This window comes from Molothrus aeneus, chromosome 17, assembly GCF_037042795.1.
Source record: "Molothrus aeneus isolate 106 chromosome 17, BPBGC_Maene_1.0, whole genome shotgun sequence".
Lineage (NCBI taxonomy): Eukaryota > Metazoa > Chordata > Aves > Passeriformes > Icteridae > Molothrus > Molothrus aeneus.
Window position 1 is genome coordinate 3,994,718 of NC_089662.1, and position 26,007 is coordinate 4,020,724.

At 44.4% G+C, this 26,007-nt stretch overlaps 1 protein-coding gene across 7 annotated transcripts in view; it reads left to right on the top strand.

The window, feature by feature from the left end:
- The window catches only part of PTPRT (protein tyrosine phosphatase receptor type T), a 484,991-nt gene that overhangs the window by 377,326 nt on the left and 81,658 nt on the right, over positions 1–26,007 (top strand). For all 7 annotated transcript variants that reach the window (XM_066561514.1, XM_066561518.1, XM_066561519.1 and 4 more), the window contains exons 12-13: positions 2,702–2,975; positions 12,403–12,439. In XM_066561514.1, the coding sequence (XP_066417611.1) occupies positions 2,702–2,975; positions 12,403–12,439 (311 nt within the window). The remainder of the gene's footprint in view (positions 1–2,701; positions 2,976–12,402; positions 12,440–26,007) is intronic.

Sequence of the window (26,007 nt, forward strand, 5' to 3'; positions counted from 1 at the left end):
GAGAGTGATGAGGGCAGCCCTGAGTCTCCTTTTCTCCAGGCTGAGCACCCCCAGCCACGTTAGTAAACACCAGGGCAAGGACAGCTTTACTATTGAGTAACTCACAAATTGCTCGTGCTTGTTCAGGTTAGCTGGGATTGTGTCTGGCAGTTGGAGCCAGATGGTTTCCAAGTTCTTCCCTGCCTGCCCTGCTGTCAGCAGAGAACGAGCCAGATCCCCATGGGCCCTAGGCCCTGGGAATTCACAAGCAGGAATGTCACTGTCACATTTTCTGGAAGAATCCCTTTGCCCAGGGATTTTCTCCTGGGAAGCTGAGAAGCCTCAGAGAAAAGGAAAACAATTCTGATCTCATTTGCTTCTCCTGTGTTGTGCTCACATGTGGAATGTGTTTGGAGATTGTTTACCCACAGGTGATTGTTCCATTGCATTCTGCTGGGAGTTGTTTTCACTCTTTGGCCAATCAGGGCCAGGCTGTGTCAGGACTCTGGCGAGAGTCATCAGTTTTCATTGTTATCTTTTTAGCATTCAGTAAGTATCCTTTCTCTATTCTTTAGAATAGTTTAGTAAAGGATTCTTTAATTTAATATAGTATCATAAAATAATAAATTAGCCTTCTGAGAACATGGAGTCGATTCATTCCGTCCTTCCTGCCATGAGGCACCCTACAAATACAACACAGGAGCTGGGGCTCCTTCACTCCTCCTGCATGCTGGAGGAGCCAGAACTGCTTCTCAGAGAGCACTGATGAGCTATTGCCATGCTGGAAATTCCCCAGCCCAGTCTTTGCCTGTGAACCCTGGGACAATGACACACTTCGGGCTGGTCCCAATCTCTCCATCGATCTCCCCTGTCTGCCTGAACAAAGGCCCAGCCTGACACAGACAGGTGAGGGCAGCACATCTGAATAGCCTGACACAAAGCAAAATGACTGCAGCCCTATCTCTCTTTGTCAAGCTCCTGAGTGGTGTTAAACAGACAGTGAAACCTGCCTGGGTTATAGCAGCATGGAACTCCAGGGCTTTGGTAGCTGCCTGAGGAGGAAAGGAAAATAAAACAGAGTGCATTTGAATGCTTTGCAAGCTCTGAGCCTGGAATAGTAAGCTAGAAATAATAAGATTGCTGTTATACATCATAATGGCCAAAAGCTTAGCAGGAATCAAAAAGGATTACTGTTTCATAGAGTCAGAGGGAATATGAGGAGTTGTTGCTGTTTCTTGAAACAAAAGTGGATTGAGGGAGTTATAAAGCCACCTGCTCAGTACATAAACAGTCCTCAAGGGATGCAAGGTAGAGGGAGACTTGCCATTGGGAATTAGAGGAGTCTACATTGCAGGATATCCCAAAAAGAGGTCACAGAATACCAGAATGATTTGTGTTGGAAGGAAACTTAAAGCCCATCTAGTTTCAACCTCCTTCCATGGGCAGGGACACCTCCCACTGTCCCAGGCTGCCCCCAGCCCTGTCCAACCTGGCCTTGGGCACTGCCAGGGATCCAGGGAGATCCACAGCTGCTCTGGGCACCCTGTGCCAGGGCCTCACCAGTTCCTTATGAGGACATCAAGATATGAGGGAGGGCCAAAAAAGGTGATGTTCAAGATTCTTTTTGGCCTAAACAGCTTTTTGCACCCTGAAACTGTTCCCACAGGCATCTGACACCATTGCCACCTGCTCATGCTCTCCTCCTCTGCAGCCACCTTTTGGCCCAAGCAAAGAATTCATGTTTCATTTTGGTGGCTGAAGGAGAAACCCTCTGCTGGCCAACATTCAGCACATTACAAATTCATTCTAGACTGGATATTTTATTAGTTGCTCCTTTTCCTAAAGAGTGACATGACTGAAATCTGCTCTTTCACCCAGGTTGATCCAGATTTACTCAATTAAACCAACAGAGCACATGGTCAGCATCTTGTCCCCACAGTGACTTTCAGTGGCCACTGCCCCTGCTACTGCTGTGCCAGGAGCTGTGCTTGCTGGTGTGAAAAACGCCAATCACTTGTTTTTAAAATTTTAAAAGTTTAATAGTAATAAAATGCTTATAAAAATAGTAATACAATTAGAGTAATAATAATTTGGACAAATTGAATTAGGACAATATGAGACAATAGAGACAAAGAGTTATGGACAGTCCAGGTACCTTTTTCTGGGCAGCATAAGCTCCAAAAAGGACCCATGTTAAACAGAGGATTAACCCTTAAAAGCAACAGCCTCTTGCATATTCATACACCTCATACATGATGCATAAATTCCATTCAAACACAGGATTCTGTCTGGTAATCGTCAACTTCTTCCTCCTAATCCTAACAGCACCTTCAAGGCGGGAAGAAGTTCCTTTCTTCTGATAAGAGGGCAATAAATTCTCTTTCTCTGAAAGATTCAGGTGTCCTGTGGCTGCTCTCTGATGCGAGTGCCTCATTCCTTTCTTAAAAAAATCCCACTAACGTAGTTCTTATTTTAACTACAAAAGTTACCTTTTAATTACAAGACTACATTTATCATATTATTAAAATGGTAATACAGCACTACTAATCAATACATCAAAATACATATGGTAAATATCTGTGTAGAGCCATATAACATGCACTTTTCACACTGGGGTGCCTCAGCTGCGTGTTTCTGACTTTTCTATGCTCTTGTCCTTTTATTTCTTGCTGCCATTCAAGGCTCTGGGGTCTCTCATCTCACCTTTCTCTCTCCCTCCCAGTGTCTACCAGCTCGTTGTGAAGGAGGAGAAGCTGCAGAAAGCCCGGAGAGCTGCAGACATCATCGAGTGCTTCTCTGTGCCAGTCAGCTACAAGAATGCCTCCAGCCTGGACTCCCCACACTACTTTGCAGCTGAGCTGAAGCCCATCAACCTTCCTGTCACACAGCCCTTCACCGTGGGCGACAACAAGACCTACAATGGCTACTGGAATGCTCCTCTCTCTCCCCTGAAAAGCTACAGCATATACTTCCAGGCTCTTAGCAAGGCCAATGGAGTAAGTGCAGGGAAAATTGAGCTGCATCTGTAGGTGTGACTGCTTCTGTCTGTCCTCCTCATCATTCTCCTTCCTTCTTGATTGGATGCTGGTTTAACTTCTCCTTCTTATTACCCTCTTACAGAAATCTGATGAAAATCAAGCATGCCATTACTTGTCCTTCACTCAAATCTCCTCTCTCTGATGCTCAGATCCAATGTGAAATCTGTTGAGGACCCTGATTCTGTAAAGGCACCTGTTGCCATGTGATTTACTAAATGAGCTGCTTAGAATTTTGAGATTTTTTTCTATCCTTCAATAAGCATGAATATCAGATTAGGGGCTATTGTGCTTTTAAGAGCCATAATTGCAATATCTTGATAGTTCACAGTGCTTGTGATTTTGGAGGAGATGTTATGAATTTGGATTACCTTGGAGCTTGCACTTGGCCATATCCTAATGCAGCACTTTTGGTTGGGAGTTCCAGCCTGAGGAAATCAGGTACTGCAGTGGGGACTGTCTGCATCTCTGTCCTACCCCTCTGCAATTTTCTATTTTTATAGATCTTTGCTTTGTGATACGGGGTTTAAAATGCAGACTGCATAGGAAATGTAGCCCACCTCATCCTCATATTCAAATGTCACACACAATGCCACAGCACACCCTATCCCACCACAGGCAAACAGGAGGCCTCTCCTCCCTCTTCTCTTCCAGCTGAAGGTAATTTGTGACCTTTTACCTCTCCTGTTTCAGGCCAGACCCAGCCTCAGTGGATCACCTTCCTCCCCTTTGGCACCCCAGGTGTTTTTCATTCATACATAACACAAGAGAATTTGCCACTCTGGCCTCCTGAAGAGTCTTAGAGCATTAACAAGGCATCACAAATCTGGGTAGCAGAGTCTGCTATTATTAGCATGTTTGCCAGTGCTTTCAGAAATTTAATTTTAACATAGATAAATTCTCTATGATATCACCCCTGAGAGAGAAAAATTACAAAAATCAGTCAAAGGTGAACAGTGCAGGCTTTAGAGGCTTTTCCACCTGAAATGCAGCTGCACATTGCAGAGGGCTGGGATGGTTCCACAGGCTGGCAGTGCCAACGAGTGTTCACAACACATCTGAGTGCTTTACACCCTTCATTTATCACCATTTTCCTGCACAGCTTCAGCTGTGTGGCTGACAAGTACAAAATCTCTTCAGCACTGTGCTGGTTTTCACCTTGGTTTCCTTTCTAGCCAATACAGTTTCTTTCCAGCACTGCTCAATTAATTCAGTTTTGGATTTGCCTTTATAAAAGAAATTGTGAATATATGTATATGTCTCTCTGTTTCTAGTTAGTTCCCCCATGTGTGATAGTTAATTGCTAGTGAATGGATCCCTAGGGAAGAAGAAACTTTATTTGCTTAAGTACAATATAATATTCCATAAGTGGGTTGTGAGGATGGAATGTAGGCTTCCCTTGGTGTTCTGGATTCAGGCAGCACTGGTGTTCCTGCTTTTCCTGCATCTCACCCTTCATTCCAGGTGTTAAGGACTCAAAAAAGAATGACTTGCTTGGGCTTTCCTAACAGCAGGGCTTTTTAAGCATAAATTAATCAAATAGTCTTAATGCAGCAATGCACAGTTCATGACAGGATGAGAAGTGTCCAGCCAGACACAGTGAGTTCCTATTTGAGAAAGCAATTTCCTCCTGTGGTAATCATTTATAATTCTGCAGGATATGCTTTATATATCCTGAAAGTGTAGTGCTGTGGGTAAAAGTATAGAGGAAATGCCCAAGAGTGGAATATGGATCTTCAGAGGTGTAGCTTCTGTTCTGATCCCCTCTGGTTCTTGGTAAAATGATTAAGCCCCACATTTCAAATATTAGGGTCAATTTGCATTCACTCTTTTGCATCTGTGAATAGCAGGTTTTTGTTCATTCCCAGAATTACATGCAGGTATCATTTGTATTTAAGAGTTCTGAGTTTTCAATTGTCTGTAACCTGAGCAGCTTTGAAAACTCTTGGAAAGGATGTCCAAATCCAGGTTTTGGAAAATCCTACAAATAATTATGGCTGCAAAAATGGCATTTCCATCTCTGGAAGTGTCCAAGGCCAGGTTGGATGGGATTTGGAGCAATCTGGGATAGTGGAAGGTGTCCCTGCCATGACAGGGCATTGGAACTGCATGGTCTTTAAGGTCACTTCCAACCCGAACCATTCCCTGATTTTTGATAAGGCACATCTGCAAAAAACCTGCAACAATAACAACTTAGCAGGGTTAAAGAAGAGCCTTATGTTCCCTTACACATGAAAAAACTTAACAGAACATTGCCACTCATTTTTTAATTAGGATATTCCATAGTTTCATTAATCACTGACAGTTGTGGAATGATGAAATTTCTTTCCACACCTGGAAGTTGCAATGAGAAGCCTTCATGCAGTGAACCAGAACATCTTCCTTTGGAAACAGAGGGCTCTGGGGAGAGCCTAATTTCAAGAAACAGCCTGGATTTGGTCAAAAAGCTTGATTAGGAGGAGGTTAGGAGTGTTGTAGGAGTTCTGCATTGTTTGAGCTCCTCTGTACATGGAGGGCTGTGCTCATTTGGTGTTCCCGTCTGCTCTGCAGCCATTAGCTCTGATTGTCACACTGAAAGGAACATAATTAACAGCTGGATGCAAAACAAGTGTGGCAAATTGCTGCAGAGGCAGATCACCAGCTCTTCTGCCTTCTCTTGTGCACTGTTGTGGTTGTCTCAGAGTGGGAATGGAAAAGCTGGGGCTGGCTGGATCCATCTCCTGGGCACTTGGGTGCACTTTGGTCACAGTGGTGCTGCCTGCAGAGTCTGAGCAGAATGTGGTGAGGCTGAGTTCTTTTCAGTTTTGTTACACAGAACCCTTCCAAATCATGTGAACTTCCCTCCCAGGCACTGCTGAGAGCCAGATGCTGAGCTGAAATGTGGCAGAGTTTGAAGTGAGAGAGGGGAGAAAGAGGAAGGGCACACAGAAGCTCCAGGCTTGGTGGCTGCAGGAGTGAGGAGCACCATTAGTTACTGCTTAGGTGGTAGAAGGAGTCAGCACAAGAGGTGGCACAGAAGCAGAGGGGACATTTGGCTTGGCTGTGCTCTGGCAGGATCTCCAGACACTGTCACAGCCAGCCAGGTAGGGATCTGATGTTTCTGCTTGTCCTGGTGCCACCTGCTACAGATGGCTGCCTGACAGAGCATGAAGGTTTGCTTGTCTGAAAACCCTCCCTGAGCTCAGCCCCTTTCAAAATCCAGCCCTGCCAGCATTTTTCCCTCTGGAAGGTGAGGCCAGGTTGACAACCCCATGTTACTCCTCCTCCTTACACTGGCTCAGTAATAAAACTGATGCTGCAGGTTTGGTTGTCCCCAGGTCTTTTACTGGTTGCTGATCCAGCACCACACTCCAATGGAGGGAATTTTTGGCTGCTCTGTGAAACCTGCCTGAATTTTTGAGCAGCTCAGAAACCAAAGCTCCTTAAAAAAAATCCTTTCTGGAGCTGCATTTTACCTCATTGAGTTAAAATGAAATTTGTAACAGCAGAGTTGCAATCAATAACTCTTGGCCATTTTTCCTTGAAATGGGAGATGGGCAGGAGCCTGTGTAACACAGCTGGCAGTGATGGGGGGATGCTGCCAGCTGCTCTGCCAGCCTGGTGGTCCAACAAGTGACTGATGTCTTCAACCCAGAATTGTGAAAAGTAGCACTGCAGGAATCAATGAGGATATTATTTTTTTGAGGGAATGATAGACTCTACCGAGATTCCTATTGATTTTTTGCCTCTCTAATGACTTGTACTACATGCACAATCGGGCAGCTCATTATTATCAGGGGAGTTGAGGCTGGATTTCTTGATGCTGACAGGTCTGCTCACAGCACACAGCATTATTCTTCTGGGACGTTTGGGAGGTATGGATAGAGCTGCCAGCAGAGAGATGCCATTCATCCCTCTGGAGATGGCCATGAAAAACACAGGGAGGTTGAGTTCAGCACAAGCTGTGCTCTGAAAGATGAAATGGCACCAGGGCTGCCTGCATCACTTCTGTGAGCTACTAACCAGCTCTGTGTTCAGGAGGATTTTGGGTGTACAATTTATCCACTTACATTCACTCCTTCTTAATCTCATCCTGGAGGTGCTGGAGCAGAAATAAAGCAGCTGTGGGAACACTTCACTCTTTGTACACCTCTGTTTCCACATCTGGTTGACCAGAGGATGTGGACCTGAGTGTTTTCTGCATAATAAATAAAATCCTCCTCAAGCCTACCTCATTTTTGAGAGGTTGAGAGGATTGGATATCCAGTCATCAACTACAGATCTTTGACATGACTTCCTATTGTAAATAATAAAAGCCCTAACCACTTTGTTAAACCTCCTTTCTCCAAATGACACAGATACTAAAAAAAAAAGCTGATAATTGGAAAACAATAATAGGTCTGGCTTAGTCTTTGGAGGTAAATAGCAATTTCCTGAAGCTGGCAATAAAAATTATAGGGGAGTACATTGACCCTGCACAGACATATTTTAAGACTGCAAACCACTGGCTGCAATGGCATAGAAAATAAACACATAATTTAGAGCTCTCCTGAACTTGGGCAAAATTTGTTGAGGACCAAATAAATAACTCCTTAAGGCTGGATAAATGCATGGTTTCTACCCTGTGTGAAGCAGGTTGCCAAGAAATCCCATGTTCAGCTCTGGGACGTGGGGAACTAAAGCTGGAACTGAGGCCGGGGGGGAATGATGATTCCTTGTCTGCTCTGTGCACCAGCAGCAGACAAAATTTCCCAGTTTGAGGTGCCTAAAAAGCTCTGCCTGTTGTAGGGCAGCCCCCATGGCACACCTGGGGACAGCAGGTCCTGCTGGGGCTGGCAGGGGGTTCTTCAAGCAAGGCAAGCTCTGTTTGACTGCTGCAAAGTCATAATCACAGTAAAGGAAAGGGAAAATGGTGGGTGTGACAACAGATGGATGAAAAAGCTTTGCTGCTTTCATTGTTGTTGCTAGTCTGTAAACAGCAAGCTGTCAGTTTCAAAGAAAAGGGGGGAAAAAAAAGATCATGTGGCTTTTTAGGTTGTGAAGATGCAGCTGTCACATAAACATATGTCCTGCTGCCCTCGTAGCCCTTTTCTGCAGAAAATTGTTCCCATCCAAACACTGAAGAGACAGAGGCAGAACTCATTTTGTTATCATCCATTTCACTTGAGTGAAATGTGCATTTAGGAACCTCAGTAATTAGTAGACAGCAGCAGCTCCTTTGCTTCTAAAACGAAAGAATAAAGTTATATTAAGAGAATGTTTTAAACAGCCCTGGAAATCCAGGGGGATGCTAAAGCAGGCTCGTGGTGTGCAGGTTCCAGGCTGTGGGCAGGAGCTGGGTGGGCAGAGAGGGTTTGCCCAGAGGGACCCTGGGCTGTGCTGATGGAAGGGGCAGGTGCTCCCTGCAGGAACAGGCTGCAGCACCCTGACACACACTGCTCAGACGTGTCCATGCTGTGTGGACTGAAAAATAGAGCCAGGGTTCAGCCTTGAGTGAGGGTACTCCATAATCTTCTTTTATTCATTGGTAAATAGGTTCCAGAAAGCAAATTTCCATCACTATGTTGAGGCAGGCAGGTGGATGGGCTCATTCTGCAGGGAGCTTTCAGGGTATGGAGCATGTTGGAAAGTGAAGGTTGGGTCAGGAGCTGCAGGATGTAGTCATGGATTGTTTTCCTGTTCCAGGATCTCAGTTAAAATGTGCCTACATTGTTCCATTACTGTTTGGCTGTAAAATGTCTGCCTTAACCTGGCAGTGATACCGAACTGAAGCAGTACTGGCATCTTAATTTAATTTATTCCTGTGAGTTCAGCCATAGCATGAAACAGATATGCAGAATATGTTGGCTCTCTGGGTATCATTAAGATTGTTGTAGATATATAAGACCTCGTAAAACTTCTGTGGTATCATAAAATGGGAAATAAGTATTGCAGCATTTGAAAGAATGCTAAGAAACAACACAGAGACTGAATTTTGGGGAAATATTTGGGGTTTTTTTTCTAAAACTTCTACTATTATCTCTTGATTTAATTATTTTTCTTGCCATTGCTTTAGGTAAGCTGGAAGGATCATTGATAATTACCAACATTGTTTATTCCTGCTTTGCTGGTGGCTAAAGAGAAGCACCTTGCAGTGACAGGACAAGAAGCAGTGTGTACAAATTGAAAGATGGGAAATGTAGCTTAGGGGAAAAATATAAAAAAAAAAGCATTGTCCCTGCCTGTGGCACTTTATGGTGCATTCCAACCCATTAACATTCTATGATCTTTACTGTGTACAGAAAAGAGCCTTGAAGCAAAAGTAATATTTTTCAGAAAACAAGCATGATTGTGGGAAAGTGGGTTTTGTGGTTTTTTGGGAGGATGATTGGGTTAGTTGTGGTTTTTTTTTAGTTGTTTTGGGTTTGGTTTGTTTTTGTTTGGAGGGAAGAAATGTATTTATTTTGTTTCTTCTTAAAAAGGTTCATGCAAACTTAAAATTCTCAGTATCAACCAAAGAAAAATTGAAAAGGATCTCATTTTTATGAGACACCAAAGAGATGAGCAGTGGAAAGCAATGGAATAATCAGCCTTAATCCAGAATATGGACTAAATTCAAGTTTTTACATTTTACCACCTCTGGGAGCTGGTGTCTGTGCAGGTTCTTTTATGCTTTCCTCCCCAGAAGATGCAATTTGAAATGAAGTTCTGAAGCTTGTTCCTGTAGCTGTTGGTTTTGGCAGTGCCAGTTCTCCTAAGAGCTGTGGCTGTGCTCAATGCAGCCATCAGTGGATGCAGATGCAAACAGAACAAATTCTGTCTTTCCAGTCACCCTGTGGGAGGGTCTCCTGCAGGAATACACACATGTCCAAATGAGATCACTCTAGACTCTTCTTTTTCCAGCACTAACTTCTCCAGCTTTCTGTTACATTCTGAAGCCAGCAGAAAGCAACAAATACACAAGAATATTTTCCTCAACAAAATGGGAGCAAGTGTCCACCTACTTGTAGACTGCAAAAATCCTGTCTCTTAATGTTTTATTTTACTCTTCATTGCTGATTTTCCAGCTCACCTTGTGTCTTGGTTTGGAAAGACAGGAGTCTGCTAAGGAAGGCAGGAGCCTCCCCTGAAATGGAGAATGAAAACCCTCCCCACCCCTCTGAATTCCTATACATTTTAAATTAAGGGGCTCTCAGGCAAAAATATGGGAGCAGGAAATAACAGTTCTTTAATAGGGAAAGGAAAAATAAAAGGATAAAATAAACAATGCAGTACACTAGAACAACAGTGCCAGAGTCAGAACCCAGCCTGACACCCTGTGGGTCAGGCTGTTGGCAGCAGTCCCATTGGAATTGTGGCTCAGCCCTCCTGCAGTGCCAGGGCTGGTTCTGCTGGAGCAGGGATCCTGGAGAAAGGTGCAGTCTCTGCCTCTGAAGATCCAGGGCAAGAGGCAGCTGCTGTTCCTCTGGGCAATCCAGTGCAGAAGCTGTGCTGGTGTTCCAGAAGCTCCAGATTCTATCCAGGCAGGAATGCTTGGCTCCTCCCTCTGGGCTCACATCTCCCAATGGGATGCTGTAGTTCTTATCAGCCATGCAGGGACATTCAATGGCTGTTATCAGCAGGTGTCCCCCTGAGGGAGGAGTGATTGTGGTCACTCAGAGAGAGAGATAAGGCAAACTGCCCACTTGACAAAAGATAATCTGCCATACAGATGGTGATAATAGAAAACATCTTGCCTTGCAGTCTGGAACACCTTGTTGTAGATCAGAAACTATGTCAGGACCTCTCTGTGTTCTGGTTCCCAGCACTATGTGCAGAGCCAGCTCTGCAAACAAAGCTGTGTTTTTCCTGCTCCATACATCCCAAGCAGCAACAAAGACTTTGGATTTCCAGAATAAATGGGAATTCCAACTCATTGGAATGAGGGGAGTGGGCAGCTCTGTGTGTGGCTGTGGTGACTTTGCAGTGCCAGTGTTGGTGCAGGTTGTGCAGGGGAGCTGATTTTGGGGGACAAAGGGGTGTAAGCAGAGATGTCTCTGGTTTGCTGGGATGAGCAGGGCTTCAGAGCCACTCTGGACTGGGAAATAGACATGGATTGTCCTCAAGGAGCCAGGAATTCCTTGAGAGAGTTTGAAGGCAAGGTCAAAGGGAGGGTTTGTCCTTTTGGGTATCTCATTGTCCTTAGGCTGCACACAATGTGGCTTATATCCAGATTGTGTGGCATCACAGGAAGGGATCAGAGGGAATTGCTCCTGTGATTCCCAGCATTTCCCAGCATGGATCCTGCAATCATCCCCTTCCCATGTGCAACAAAAGCACGATGAGAAAGGCACAGTCTGTGTCTGCTCCAGCCAAGGAGGATTTATCACAGATGGAGCAATTTTCTCCAAGAGCAAATTCAGATTTGCACAAGGTTTGTCCAGTTCTTTGAGGATGGAAGGAGGTGCTCAGCAGTGCTTGCTTTGCTGGGCTGTTGTTTCCAGAGCACAGACAGCATCCATATTAATGGAGCATTGTCAGCACAGTAATTTATGCTGGATTCATTACACCTGAGACGTGTAGAGGCATAAAGCGCTCTGCAAGCCTTGCAGCAGATTAGTGCCTGACAGAGGCAGCTCTTTAATAGGCAGCACATTCCCATTTGGATGGCAATCACAGGCTGGACAGCAGCAACCCCTGCCAGGAAGGGCTGAGCAATGAGGAGCTGGGGACTCCACAGAGGTTGTAGCAGCAGAAGCGGCCTGAGAAAGCTGCAGACTCTGAGCTGTTTGTGAAGCCAAAGCCAACATTTGGATCCAAATGCGGTTTCTGCAGCTCTGCAGGCTCCAGGGTGGATTGAACACAAAGCATTGGGTTTTGTCCCAGCTCTGCAATGAGGAGCTGCAGTGGTGAGGGTTGGTAGAACAGCTCGTTTGGCAGAGGCAGCAGCACAGAATGTTGGTCTGCTCCACATCCATCAGAGAGCTGAAATATTCAAATGACTTCTTCGGTGTCTGTTTGCCATGTGTTTAAATAAATACCCAATTTGCAAAATTTGCAGTAATGGTGCATGAAAATGAGATGTACAGTGGTGTGTACTTTTGACCCAAAGCTTGTCAGTCTATTACAGAGCAGGTCATTTAACTGGGAAATTCTATTAGCTAATCAGGCACTTATGTGGGGCCCATCACTCACACATGGAGCGTGGAGAAACGTGCTGTCACTCCCAACTTTTCAACACTTTAGAGAACCAACTGCAAGCAAGTCCACTAGTGTGGAGTGTTTTATGCAACAAAAACTGTTGGTGGTATTTTCAAAGATGAAGTGCAAGAAAAGATATATATGTATTTTTAGTAGCTTTTTAAAGGAATGTGTGTTTACTGTAGATGGGCAAATTACACACTGTGATGTTTTCCTATATATTTTTCTTGTGTTTTTTTTTATTTTTCAGGAAACAAAAATCAACTGTGTCCGGCTGGCAACAAAAGGTATGTGGGTCTCTCTCTTTCCTGCAAAACACAATACCAGAAATGTAAAAACTACAGTGGTGGCACAACTTGATTACAGTTCCTAGCCAAAGAACCAACCTCTTTATTTCCTCTTTTATTTTATTTTTTTTAAAGGAAGATTGCCAAGGCAGAACAACAATTTGTAGGACCACTCCACTATATTTGTGGCCTCTGTTATTTTTTTAATGCAGGGTATAATTCTCTGTGGTTCCTCCTTCCCCTCGTTCTGTTGACAGCTTTTCTGTCCTGAGGACTGTTCTTGCTGTTGGCAGAACATCACTGAAAAAGTGACATTAACTTCCCATTCAATTTGTTCTCTCCACAACTGTACAAAGTAGATAAGAGGAGATCTTGTGTAAGCCTAACCTTGTACACAGCGGGGCACAATTGTTACATCATGCCATTTTCATGGTATAATTGAACAAACATTCCTGATTTTCATTGTGGTGAGCTCAGAACAGACCGAGCTGACAGGTCACACAGAGCAAACCCAAAACAGCCCCAGGTTGGTTCACAAGGTGCAGCTCCTGAGGGACCAACAGTGACAATGTCTGAGCTCCTTCTTAGAGTTTACAGCTGCTTTTAACAACTCTTCTAAAGATTTCAAAATCACCTCAGGGGCTACTTTTCCAGAAAAGATGTCAGACACCAATTTATTTGTAGCACAGAGTAACTGCAAAGAGATTTCCCCAACACAAGTTGTAGTGTGCCAAGGAGCTGTGGGGAAATGCTGGGGTGCTGCCGTGGGCTGTGCTACAGATGCCTCTCCATTCCCAAACTTAGCTTTGCCAGCTTGTGCTCTTGCTGCTTTGCTGAAATGTCAAATACCTGCATGGCTGCCTGGGGAGGCTTTGAGAGTTCACCAAAATTGGCAGGAGCCCAGAAATCCTTCAAGGCACCATCCTGTTTTTTCCATTCTTTTCTGTATTTTTGACTTGTGGCAGAAGTTAATGACCTCAAGGTCCATTCTCCTGATCCCTTCTGCATCTGCACTTGCAGAGGAGTTGGGGGGGCTCAAAGAAACCCTGTTAGCCACTGGAGAGCTTTTTCCATCTCCCCGTGGAGACATCCCCAGGCTGTCCCTGGAGCCAGGCAGGCACTGGAGCTCCCACCTGTGCAGGTGTTTTCCCTGCTCAGGCTCTGTCATGCAGACTGGTGGGGCTGTAAGCAGTTGTGTCATCACTGAAAGCTGAGGAGAAGAAGCCATTTCTCCTATTTCTCCTTCTCATCTGTGGTTCTGGTGCTCCCCATTCCCTCTTGTTCCTTTCCTGTTTAAAAGTTCCTTGTAAAATCTTTATTTAATTTATTCTCTGGGTTACAAACATTCTATGTGTCTCAGTCTGTGTGTCTCCTTCCTTGCAGTTCTGGTAGTAATGTGACCATTTCAAATACCTGATTTTGGCTTTCTGGTGGTAGAAAGAGCAAGAGCAGCACTGAGTGAAATGAATCCCCACACGCTTTTCCAATAGCATAGTCTCTTCATCAGATTAGAGATACTGGATTAATTAATTTTTGGAAACCAGTGGTTCCTTCCATTTCAGTTGTTCATTTTTCTGGAGCTGGTGGAAGAATTTTGTCATGCTAGCAGGAAAGATACTTGCTCTGTGAATATTCAAAACAAAATAACTTACACAGCTTGAAAAATCCCATCCTGACACGACCTTTTGTTTGCACTCTCTGATTTGGGTACCTCAGCAAAGTGTCCTGTAAGTGTTTGACCTTCAGCTGACTTCTGCAAACTGAGATAATTTCATTAACCCTGTTAGGTCAGCAGGAAAAGTCACTGAGCCACCCAGTCAGTGATCCCCCTCCTTCTGTTGGTTCTGAATGTCATCTCTTTTTAGAAAAAAATCTCTTACTAGGATTAATTTAATAAGAGACATTAAAGAGATGGGTAGAGCCTGAGGATGTCTAGAGCCACTGCTTTTTGGTGATCTTATTCTTTAGGTTTTTTCCTTTATTGACTTGAATGGAAAAGGACAAGAAATGATGGTAGTTCTGGTGTTTATTCTCGCTGTCTCAATTCATATCACTTTTGATTTATATCACTTTTGCTTCATATCACTTTTGATTTATAGGTAGATATCTTATTCCTCTGTGTGCACTGCAGAAATCTCTGTGGAAATTCTTTCCCTCTTTTCCCTGGCTCTGAAAGGCAATGCTGTAATTTCCAGTGCCTGGCCCTCAGCACGGAGCTGGAATGCCCCAGCTGTGCCTGACTTGAGGCAGGTTCAGCTCTCCAAAGGAGCAGGGCTGGGTGCAGCTCATGGGCAAGGGAGCACCAGGAGCTGGGGTGCTGGGAATGTCACAGGAGCTGCCACAGCTCCAGCTGAACAAAGTGGTTCTGTGGGCTTTCCCACAGTTTCAGGTTTCCATACATCCTGAGGCTGCATCCCCACCATACATTAATTCCATATGGATAAAAGGGACCAGCCCCTGGAGAGGGAATGCACAGAGACACTCACAAAACTGATTACACCATGTCCTGATCAAAGGCTGATAGCTGGGATGTTCTAGATAACCTCCTGTGTCTGTGCTGTCTTCTGTCTGCTCATTATATTGATTATCCTTAATGGCATTGCTCTGTATTCTCCTTTATTTGCATTGGTGTTTTTCTGAGGATAGAATGAGCAAGCCTGAAGTCTGCCTTGAACTGAATCATCAGGGCTGCCAGTGAGGATGCCACTGTGGTGTCTTTGATAGAAATCAGGGAAAAAAAAAAACCTATTTTGGAGGCAGGCTCGATCTCAGCATTAAAAGCTCTGCTTGAGTTGGTACCAGAGGGGGAAAAAATTGATTTGATGCAAGTAAATAAATACATACTACTGGTGCCAGACAAAATGTTCAATTTGGAATAGAGGCCTAATTTTCCCATTCCTAGACATTTGTCACTCCATTAGCACCAGTGAAAGGAGTTCTGATTTACACCAGTGACAGCAAGATTAGGATCCAGGCGTGTTTCAGCAAGGCAAGAATTCTCTTGAAGCACTGGATTAACAAGGGCACTGAACGTGAGTGTGGGAGTAATTAGGCAGTGAAATGTGTTAGGCATGTGTTACTGGGGGATTGTAACACATCCTGGGTGTTGCTGCCAGGCACCTGCTCAGAGCTGAGTCTCTTTAATTACTCGAGAGACGCACGGGGCTGCTGCGCCGCCTCTGCTCCTGCTGGCTGCCAGGGAATGGCTCTCTGTGTCCCACTGCCCCAACACCAAGAAAAGCAAAGCAGAGTGACTTTAAAAGTGGTTTAATCCGCTAAAAAATAAAAAATTGGAGCTTTCCCAGTTTTTTCCCCTCCTCTTTAGCCAGAAATAGGCTGCTCAGATGAGCCCTTTTCAGTTCAGCCCAGCTCTGTGCAGGAGCTGCTTCCCAGCTCTCTGGTGGTGCTCTCTCTTCATGGTTCTCTGCGTGCTGCTCCTGCTTAGATGAACTTGATCCTTGTGGTGGCAAGAAAAAGCTCTCAAATCCTTTTGTATTGGGTTGTTGAATGCTGGGAGGAGGGGGTGGCATCAGCATTTCAGAGCAGCAGGTGCTCCAAAGCAGAGCCAGCGGGTTCCCAGCTGGGCCAGCACATGCCCTGAGCTCATTTCCCTCCGTCCAGTGCCTCCATGAGAGGCTGGGTGCTGCCTTGGGAAGGGCCAGTGGCAGGGACTCAGCACCAGCCCTTGCTGGGGTGACCTGGGATGATCCATCAGAAAGCTCCCTGTGTTTGTCCACTCTGTGTAGCCATCCCACACTTTGCCAGCATGTTAAACATTATGAACCTTTTGTATCTCTGTTTGTTCTTTATTTTCAGATTTGTTGGTCTCAGACCTCTTGCCACTTCCCTCCTCACATGGGCTATTCTCTCTTCTTTTTTTTTAATTACTGGACTAATGTTATCTTTCACAGCATTAGGCACTTGGATGCATCTCATTAACATAAAACAGTCTTTAAAAATGTTTATAATTAAACCACAATTTACCAGCTCTCTGCCATACAATTTTCATTCAGATGGGTTATTTGTAGGTTTTGCCATTTGGTTTCCTTGACAGCATTTGTTTTAATATGTCCCATTCTTTCTGAATTAACTGACTTGTTCTCCCTGTCTTAAAGCAACATATTTATATCGACACTTTATTAGAGAAAATTGCAACCTCTTACCAAGAGAGAGCGATTACCTCTTGTATTCCCAAAGTGCATTAAATTAATTTCACAGTGTAATTGAAACCAAGGCAGAGGGCTCATTAATGGTTCCTTATCTCCCGATACTCATTTCTACTTTCCTTACAATGTGAGTTCTTGCAAATGAAAGAATGGAACTATAATAACCATTATGAGGTACATTTTTATTTTTTTTCCTTTTTTTTTGTCTCGTGCATGCTGCCTCGGAACCATTTTGCTTGTTCTTAGCAGTGATAGGTAGACACCAGGTGACCACGCCAAACCCGCCCAGCCTCTTGAGCACAGGTGATTATCAGTTCAGAAAAAAGCAAAACTGGTCAAACTTCCAGAGGGCTGAGCAGCTTCATGACTTCTTGTTCAATACTTGTTTTGCATGAGAAATTACTTTTACAATTGCTCCAACTACAGCATAAAGGAGGGCAGCGCTTTCATGGCACTCCTTCAGTGCCAAAGTGGAGATCTGTCTGTGCTGAGGGTCAGCTGAGGGCTCAGCAGCTCTCAAATCTTCACAGCAGCTCCTGAGTGGGATGGAAGAGCCCCATGGATCCCCTGAGTGTGCATGGAGCTCAGCTTGCATTTCCAATTAAAGGAGCTGTGCCATTTTCTGGGGCTGATTGTTGTGCTCATTTGTAGAGAGCTGAGTCTTGCTGTTGGAGAAATGGTGGAAAGACAAGGAAAATTTGATTCTGCAAGCTCTCTGTAGAGGAACTATAGAAAGTGTAGTTTCTATAGAAACTTCTGCTGGAGCCAGAGGTGTTGCAGAATTGAGCCTCAGCAGCACCAAGTCACTCACAGTGGGGAGGTTCAGAACCTCTCAAGGGTTTTGCAGTTTCCATCAGAAGGAACTGGGAGGTCTGTGTGCCATAAAGTTGCCCCAGCATATGCAACACTGGGATCAGGATCATCATTAACTCCAGAAAATTTAAATATGGAGGGGAGATCCCATCAGCTTGTGGAATTAGGTTCTTTTACTCAGCCTGATGTGCACAGAATGAGTGGCTGGGATGTGGCAGTGTTCCATGGGATTAATGGAAAATGAGGGTTGCGTTTTCAGTTTTTAGATGGATTACATTTCTCTAGGAGTACTCCCAGTGCTGCATGGTTGTTCCTGCCTAGTTATGACTTCCTCACCCAACAATTATTTCAACTGCACATCAGCTGTGATGATACAGGAGCAAAAAGGTGCTGGGATCACTGGGAAGTTCAAATGGTCCTGATTTTTGGTAGTGCATTAGCATGGGAAGAAGGAAACTTCCTGGGAGAATGTTGAAATCTCAATAAAAAAAACTGGGTCTGAAATGTGACCAGGAAAATCTTGGGCTGAGGGGGGAAGACTGAAAAAAAATCAGTGGAAAATGAGGAAGGAAAAAGTTCCTGCTGTTCCCACACAATTTTGCTGCACGTGAAAACTGTTGATTTAATAACTCCTGCTCCCTCAAATCCATTGAAGAGGCTTCTTTTGTTTCCTGGAATACATTCTGGTTTTGTAGACAGATAATGTATTTTTTAAACAGATCTGATCCCACTTCAAATCTGTTTGTTGCTGCATTTTGTCTTCTAATACACTGGAATATTATTCCTTTGACAGGTTTATTCTGTTTGGTGCTATTTATTTCAGAGGAGTTTATCACATTTTTTAAGTTGAATGCATGAAAACGGTTGGTTGGGTTTTTTTCCCCCTGAACAAATTTCTGCCTTCTAAAAGTTATTTTTTAGCACAAGTCTTGTGCATCACAATCCCTTTAGGGGCTTCCTTATCCCAGGGCACAGCTTTGAGTTAGTGCAGAATGGGATGAGGCCAGGAGTGAACTGAATTTGGTATTTCCAGCCTCGTGTCCAGAGGTCATTACCTACCCCAGAGCTCTGCTGCAAAACCCTAATCCTGGGCTCCCCAATTAAAATAGGCAGCTGGAGGTAAGAGGAGAAGCAGCACAGTATTTAAGATGAAATCTGGGATAGTTTAGCAACAGGAGACTGAAAACATCACCTTTGTAATTCAGAGCATCCACTGCCAGGACACAAGGAGCTTCAGGATAGAAAGGTCTTTGGAGAAATGAAAATGAAATATATTATAGCTGTGTGAGCCAAGCCCTCCAGGAACCAAAGCAGGCAAGGATTTACCTGGAACAGTGTGGAGGTTCTTGTCCCTGTTCAGGTCCCACCTGGTGGGAAAGGATCCTCTTGGCTGGGGCTGGCCCTGAACAGGTGGACATTCACCTTTGTTTGCAGATAAATTGGTAGCCAGGTAAAGGAGTGGAAATTAAAGAAAAGTCAAGTAGTTGGACAGGAAAGCCATATGTGAAGGTCAAATTGAGAAAATGTTTCCTTTGGTTTTGTTTTACTTAGATTGTGCAGGGAGCATTGGATGATTCCTTGTCTATGAAATTTAGGGGCTTGTTTTTCATCTCTTCTGCTTGAAAATTTGCAGGAAGAGCTCTTTGGATGCCCCTTGGAGTCTCTTCTGCTCAGGGGCTGAGGAGGGGCCAGGCAGGAGGGGACTCTCATGTTTTAGAAGGCAGTGGAGTTTCATGTTCCTGACCTTCACACCCTCACCCCAACTCATTTGGGTGATCAGGACTTGGTCTCCATTTCCTGATACCTGCAGATCCTGTCTAAGGTGGGTCAGCCACTGGGCAGGTACTGCAGATCACCTAAAATGATTTTCATAGATAGATTATTATTGTCCATGAGAGGAATGACAGATTTGTCTTTCCAAACCAGCTGAGGGTCTGCTGGTAGATAAAACCAGCACTGAGAGATAAAAGAAACAATGGGAAGGATTCCACTGATTGATGAATGGGAAAAAAAAAAAGATATTTGCCTTTACAAATAAACTGTAGGTTTCCTGATAAATGAAATTGGATATTGAAAGATGAAAGAAACAATGGGGAAAAGCCCTAAATTCCGTAAGAATTAAAAATTAAGAAGGAGGGTTATACATTAGAGGGAAATCTTTGGTATCAGGCATTCTGGGAAGTCTGGATCCCTCAAGCTCCTCAGCCAATGGGGAAAGAGAGAAGGGAAATGTGGCTGGGAAATTGGGATAAAAAGGAGGCTGAGTCCTCCAAAAATTAGAGAGACCCCAGGGGATGCCTCATGGCCTCTCCCTTTATTCAGATAAAATAAAAGGACTCCTCTGTCTCCCATTTGGACATAAACCTCTGGTGTTTGTGGATTAATTTTCCTGACATCAGTGTCCTTTAGCAACACTTCCAGAGGCGTGACAGACCCAGGACTGTTACAAACACATGATGCCTGTTTCCTTAAATAGGTTTTTTTGATAAGCCAGTATTCAGAAACAAGGTTAATATTAACAAGCTTCTGAGCTTCTTCCAGGAGCTGGACGTTAAAAACTACGTGGTTGCATTAGGGTATGTGATAAAATTACAAGGTAGATAGTGCTGTTGTAGAGGAAAAGGGAAATCTTCATTCCAGTCTTGCCTGAAAGCGCTGCTTCAACTGGGCAGAGCACAGGAAGTGTCCTGGTGTTCATGCAGCACACGTAGAGTGTGTGTACACTGACACTGCCCAGCTGACTCCCTTTAGCTGGAAGAGAGATTCCTCCTCTCCTGCTGCTCCCTCAGCTCGGGGTGAACCTCTCAGGGCAGCTTTCTGTGGGTCACCCTGGTACCTGAGCCACCTTCATCCCCCTGGGCTCAAAAGGTGACTTGATTTCAGTGTTCACTTTCTGCCCACCCCTGGGCTTTGCTCGCTGGTTTTGCAGCTTCTGCAGCTGCTGTGGGTGTGGATTTTTCATGATAATCACAATGAGAGCAAGGTGTCTATTCAGAGGGGGCTGACTGGGGGAACAGTCAGTAATTGTGGTGAATCTCTTACACATCCATAACATTGTCAGGCACTGAGAAGGTTTTGCCTCTTATCAGTCAAAAGGTTGATCTCCCTATGTCTAAGACTGCACAAAAATTGTCACATCTCTAAATTTGAACTTGTCATATTGGTAATTGTCCTTGTTTTCCATTTCTATAATTTTTGAGCTAGTTTTTAAATACAGTTCTGCAAAAGTGAAGAGTTAAAACACGAACGTGCTCTCACCCCCTGAACCATCACATCACTTGTTGGCACCACAGCAGCTCTCTTTAGCTGAGCTCCTCTTTCAGGGAATGTTATAAACTTTGTTATTCTTGGGGACCACATATCTGCTTCTAGCACAAATTAAGGGTCCTGTTCTGTAGAGAGAGGAAGAAAAACAGGAGGGAAAAAGAGTAGCCTTTGTGCTGGATTTGCCTGGAATCTCCAGAATCAATTATTCACTTACAGCTATTTTTTAATTCTCATTCAGCTTAGCAATGCTGATCTTGGTGTCTCACTGTGTGTTTACCCTCATCCTCCTACAGATTCCACTTGTAAGCCTGAAAATCCCTCATACAAATTCTGGTCTGTCTTTCTCTCCAGGACTGCTTTGTTTTGCAGCTCTCTCTGCTCAGAATATGGTTGAAAGCTTTTGGCTCTCATCATTCTGCTGTCAATTCCTTTTGAGCTTTGTTAAAGAAATGAGTGTGTCTCATTATAGGCTTAAGCCTGTGCTGTTTGCAGTCTTCAGTAACTGGAGGTGGAAAATTGGTGTGGTGACGTTGTGTGTGGTGATCCTCTTTGTGATATTCATTTTTTAATGAATTGCAACAAAGAAACAGCCAAAGAGGAATCTGGCTTTTAGATGTGATGAGCTGTTCCACCCTGTTGGCTCATGGTACAGGAGGAGGCTCCAGCATCGTGCACAGATTGGTTTTAGTGCTAATAAACTGCTGGAGGGTGTGGCCAGCTGGCACCCTGGGCTGGTGCTGGTGTTTCCTCATCAGGATGTAAAAAGGTGCCTTTCCACCTTTATCTCAGTGTTATCATTCCTGGAGGAACCTGTCTGCCCTTGTGTTGGCACTCCAGACTGTGTTTTACATGTGTAGCTATTATCAAGAACTGAAAAGGTGAGGGAGAACATTCCTGCATGCAGAGCTGCTTTAATAATTTGTAGGCCACTCACATAGAAAGCACCATAAAAAAATAAATAAAGGAAATCGTGTTTACAAGTGATTTGAGAATAGCTGTCTTTTGAATACAAGCCTCTAGGTCTATTAGGAGATTTTACATTCAGCCCACTGCCTGGCCATTATGTGCTGCAAATAAATTACTCTGATTGTGCAGATCATTTCAACACATAATGACTGGGAGCCCAATATTTTTCATTATTTCTTCTGGGTTAAATAATGCTCTGAAGTGATTTTTCTGATTGTTTTTGTTCCAAGAGTGGATTTCTTTCTGAAGAAGCTGTGTTCTTAGGTGCTACAATTTTGAAACCAAACCTCATCATTGCCAGACTTGTCCCCTTGCTGGGTCTTTCCTGTCTCCTGGAGGTGGCTGAACCTCCCATTTCTGGTGTTGTTTCTCTCATTTTGTCCCTCCCTCCTTCACACTTGCATTGCCCTTTCCTGGATTCTGAATTCCCAGCTGTCCTTAGAATAATTTTATTTGATTTTTTTTCTTCTCCTATTAAGCCTTGGGATGCTTCTCTCTCCTCTGGAGTCTTGGCTCCTCCTGGTGATTGTGGTGCCCCTTCCACTGCAGGAATTTGTGCCTCACCAGCTGGAAACCTCCCATAAATCCCTGACTTTTCCTCCTGTTTATGGCTCTCTTGAATTCCTTTTCCTGGCAGTGTCATTTTTTTAAAATGCAATATTGTAATTGCTGCCTGAAGTAAAGAATGTTTCAAATTGCAGTTTGTGAAATAGGTTTTATGGAAGAAACTTGTATTATCAGCCCTGCTTAGTTACATGCACTCAGTAATCACTCTTTCCTGGATGTTTTTCAGAGTGCCACCTCCACAGAGGAGGTTGCTTTATATTTTGGGGCTTATTTTCAAATAATATACCTGTGCAGAAATTGCTGGGAGAGAAGATTGCCATGGTATCTTTCCCTTAGATGCCACTGCTGGTTTTCCCCCAGAGGGCACTGCCCAGGCTCCCCAGGGAATGGGAACAGCCCTGAGGCTGCCAGAGCTCCAGGAGAGTTTGAGCATCACCCCCAGGGATGCCCAGGGTGGGGTTCTTGGGGTGTCTGTGCAGGGACAGGAGCTGGGCTTGAGGATCCTGGTGTGTCTCTTCCAGCTCAGCATATTCTGTGATTCTATAAATCAATGCAGCATGGCCAGATTAGACCTTAATTAAAACCTTAATTAAACCATCAGTGTGTGATGATCCAGAAACCTGACTTCTCATGGGCTGATGAGCTGGACAGCTCTGGGAAATTGGCCATTTGCCCCTGCCCTGCTCTCTTTGCATCTCTGCAGCATCACCAGAACTGTATCTCCCATCAATGGAGATACAGTGTCTTCTGGCTCACTGCAAGGTGCTGGATCTGGGAATTTTGGAAGGGATTGAAGAGAAACAAAGTCAATTGGGTTGCTAGGAAAAGAATTGAAATAGCTCTGACTGACCAGTGGAGTGCTGGGTGAGTGTCAGTGCCTGTGGAAGTCAGTCAGGGCACTGCTCTGGCTCCTGGGATGTGAATTTTGTGCACCACAGAAAGGAGCATCCCTGAGAGCCTGGTGGAGTGGATCAGGCACAGACAGGGAGTCAGGGCACCTCCAGTCCTCACTCCTCTGCCACTGCCTGCTATCATTTGCCTTTCTTATTAAGAAAGCAAGCTTAGGGCAGGAAATTGTCCTAGTTTGTGTTAGTGCAGAGTAATGGGGTCCTGACCTCCCTGGGGGCTTTGGGTGCCACTAAAATACACACACTAATAACAGTGGTGACCTGCTCTGTGTCTTACTGTTCCAGCATCCAGCTCCTGTTACAAGGAACAATTCATTCCAGGAAATGTGGAAGTAGCCACAAGGAAAATACAGTTATAGTTTGTTTTCATTCCTTTTTAATGCCAGTTATAGTTTGTTTTAATTCCTTTTTAATATATAAACATGGTTTTTCAGAAGGAAAAGGTGGCCCCTCAAGTACAGTAGAGCAGAGATTTGCAAGTGTGTTTAAAGGGATTTGTAGGAAAATGGCCATCTGAGCAGTTTTTATGGGCTGCTGTGCTCAGAGGATCTCAGATCTTGCATCTGTATAAAGCAAAGTGAATTCTAAACCAGCGTTTCTGTCAGCAGCAGCAGGAGTCATGTCCTGAGAGAAACAGCTCACAGAGCTCCTCCTGCCAGGACAGGAATGTTCTTACCCACAGCTGGTGCTGGGCAGGTGGGAAACCAGAGCAGGCAGAGGAGATTTAGAAATCTGCATGGAAAATCTGCCAGAAGAGCAGGAAAACAATGGAACTTTTGCAGTCATGTTTCACTGCAAGGCTTGGAGAATCCCAGAGCCAGGAATTTGCTGACACTGTCACATTCTCCATTCCTAGGCACTATTAGCTGAGACAACTTACAAATGGTTGGGCTGGTAGCCTAAAGGAATTGGTGGCCTTTGCCAAGAGAGATAAGAGGTGCCCAGAAGATTGGAGTGAATCAGTCACCACTGTGTGGAGGTGTCAGGATGGATAATGAGCCTTTCTTCTCCTCCTGGAACTGCAGGAGCCTGCAGTGGGGTGGGAAATACCAGATCAAAACACTCTGACCACACATTGCCCGGAGTAACGAGCAGCAGCCTGGCAAAATCAAACCAATCTGGGGGATCAGAAGATGGAGTTGACAGCACATTCTTATTTCTTCTAGCACAGCTCACACTTCATGAGGGCATTCAGATGGTACAAAAATGAGGGGCGTCTGACTGTGCTGTTTATAGTAGAAAGCCATTCTCCAGCAGCTATTATTTAGGGTCATAAGAGTAACTGCAGCTCAGCTGAAGGATAATTTGGAGTACTTCTGACTTTCACTTCAATGAATAGAGTTTTAGCCATTTTCAGGGAGAAATTGTACCTTTCTCTTTGCCTTTGTTGTGTGACAGTGTGGGGATTGCCTGTCTGATGGTGTATAGCTCACCTCTTGCACACATTTGCTGCAGGATTGTGGGAGAGCTTGTCAAATGAAGATGGAAATATGCAACTGATCCCTTATTTTATTTTCATGCTCAGGAGTCCCATTAATGCATTTCAGACCTGTGAGCACAGAAGTTATCAGTGAACTCTTAACTGAATGGGCAAATTGGTGAATGCAGCAGAATAGTAGAGTTGTCAGGGGCAAAAGCTGAAAATGATACGTGTGATTCCAAGAGCCAGCCCCTTTTGCTTGGTAAATTTTGTGTTTTGCTCTGAATAAACTAGATTAACAGCTTAGCTGTAGGAGAAGTGAAATCATGCTTTTATCACTGCCTCATTTCTTAAAGCATGTGCAGTTTAACCTGTGGCAAAGAGGCAAAACCCCACCCCAGCGACAGTAACACTGCTGTCTCACCAACACATGGACTGGACTGGATATTATCTCCCCCAGCAAGTGACTTTGAACAGGAGTGATTCAGATTTCCTGAAGATCAGCAGCACAGAGCTGTTAAAAGATCAAAACATTATGGTCTTCTGATGTCAGCCCTCTGTGTTCACCTTTGATTCCCTTTGCCCATGTTTAAGCTGCAGAGGAAGACCTGGCTGACTGCAGCAGCAAAGGTGAAGCCTAAGATAAGAGTGGATCTCATGTGACATGAATTCATTTAACTTTGTGAACTGCAGTGGTGATATTTTTAGGAGTAGTTAAGTGTAACAGGAATATAATGAAGATAGGCTTATTTAGTCTTTAGAGTAGCCATGAGTCAAATCTGGTGGGGCTTTCTAAATCAAGCTCAGTGGCTTAAGCTATATCTGGAAATATTCTGTGCAGCAAGCAGTGAAGTCAGCAGAGCTAAGGGCTGTAATGAGGACTAATGAGGTCTCAGCAATAGGGGAGAGGGCAGCTGTCTCCAAGGTGCTCAGTTAGAGCAGAAATGCTGTGCAAATAATGCTCCTAAATATGGTTTATTTTCAGGTGTGTAGATTTCGCTTGTTAAAAAACCAACCAAACAAACCAAAACCCCCTAAAATTTCAAACAGAAATTATGCTCTCTGGTTTGGGCTGAAGAAGTCATGCCTGGTGTGTGATGGTAAAGGGTGCTCAGGCGCTGGAATTGGCTGCCCAGAGAAGCTGGGGCTGCCCCTGCATCCCTGGAAGTGTCCAAGGCCAGGCTGGATGGAGCTCCAATGTTCAGCCTGGCCTAGTGGAAGGTGTCCCTGCCCAAGACAGGGGGTTGGAATGAGATGGGCTTTAAGGTCCCTTCCTTCTCAAATCATTCCATGATTCTGTGTGGAGGGTGCTGCTCTATATGTTGGATTAATGCTTGTTACATGTATATGTGTAATGGGATGATTAAAAAAGCCAGGCCTCCAATACACTGAGAAAGACAAATGTGAGCTGATTTTGGAGGGAAAAAAGTTTCTGCCAGAAGAATTATTACAATTACATGT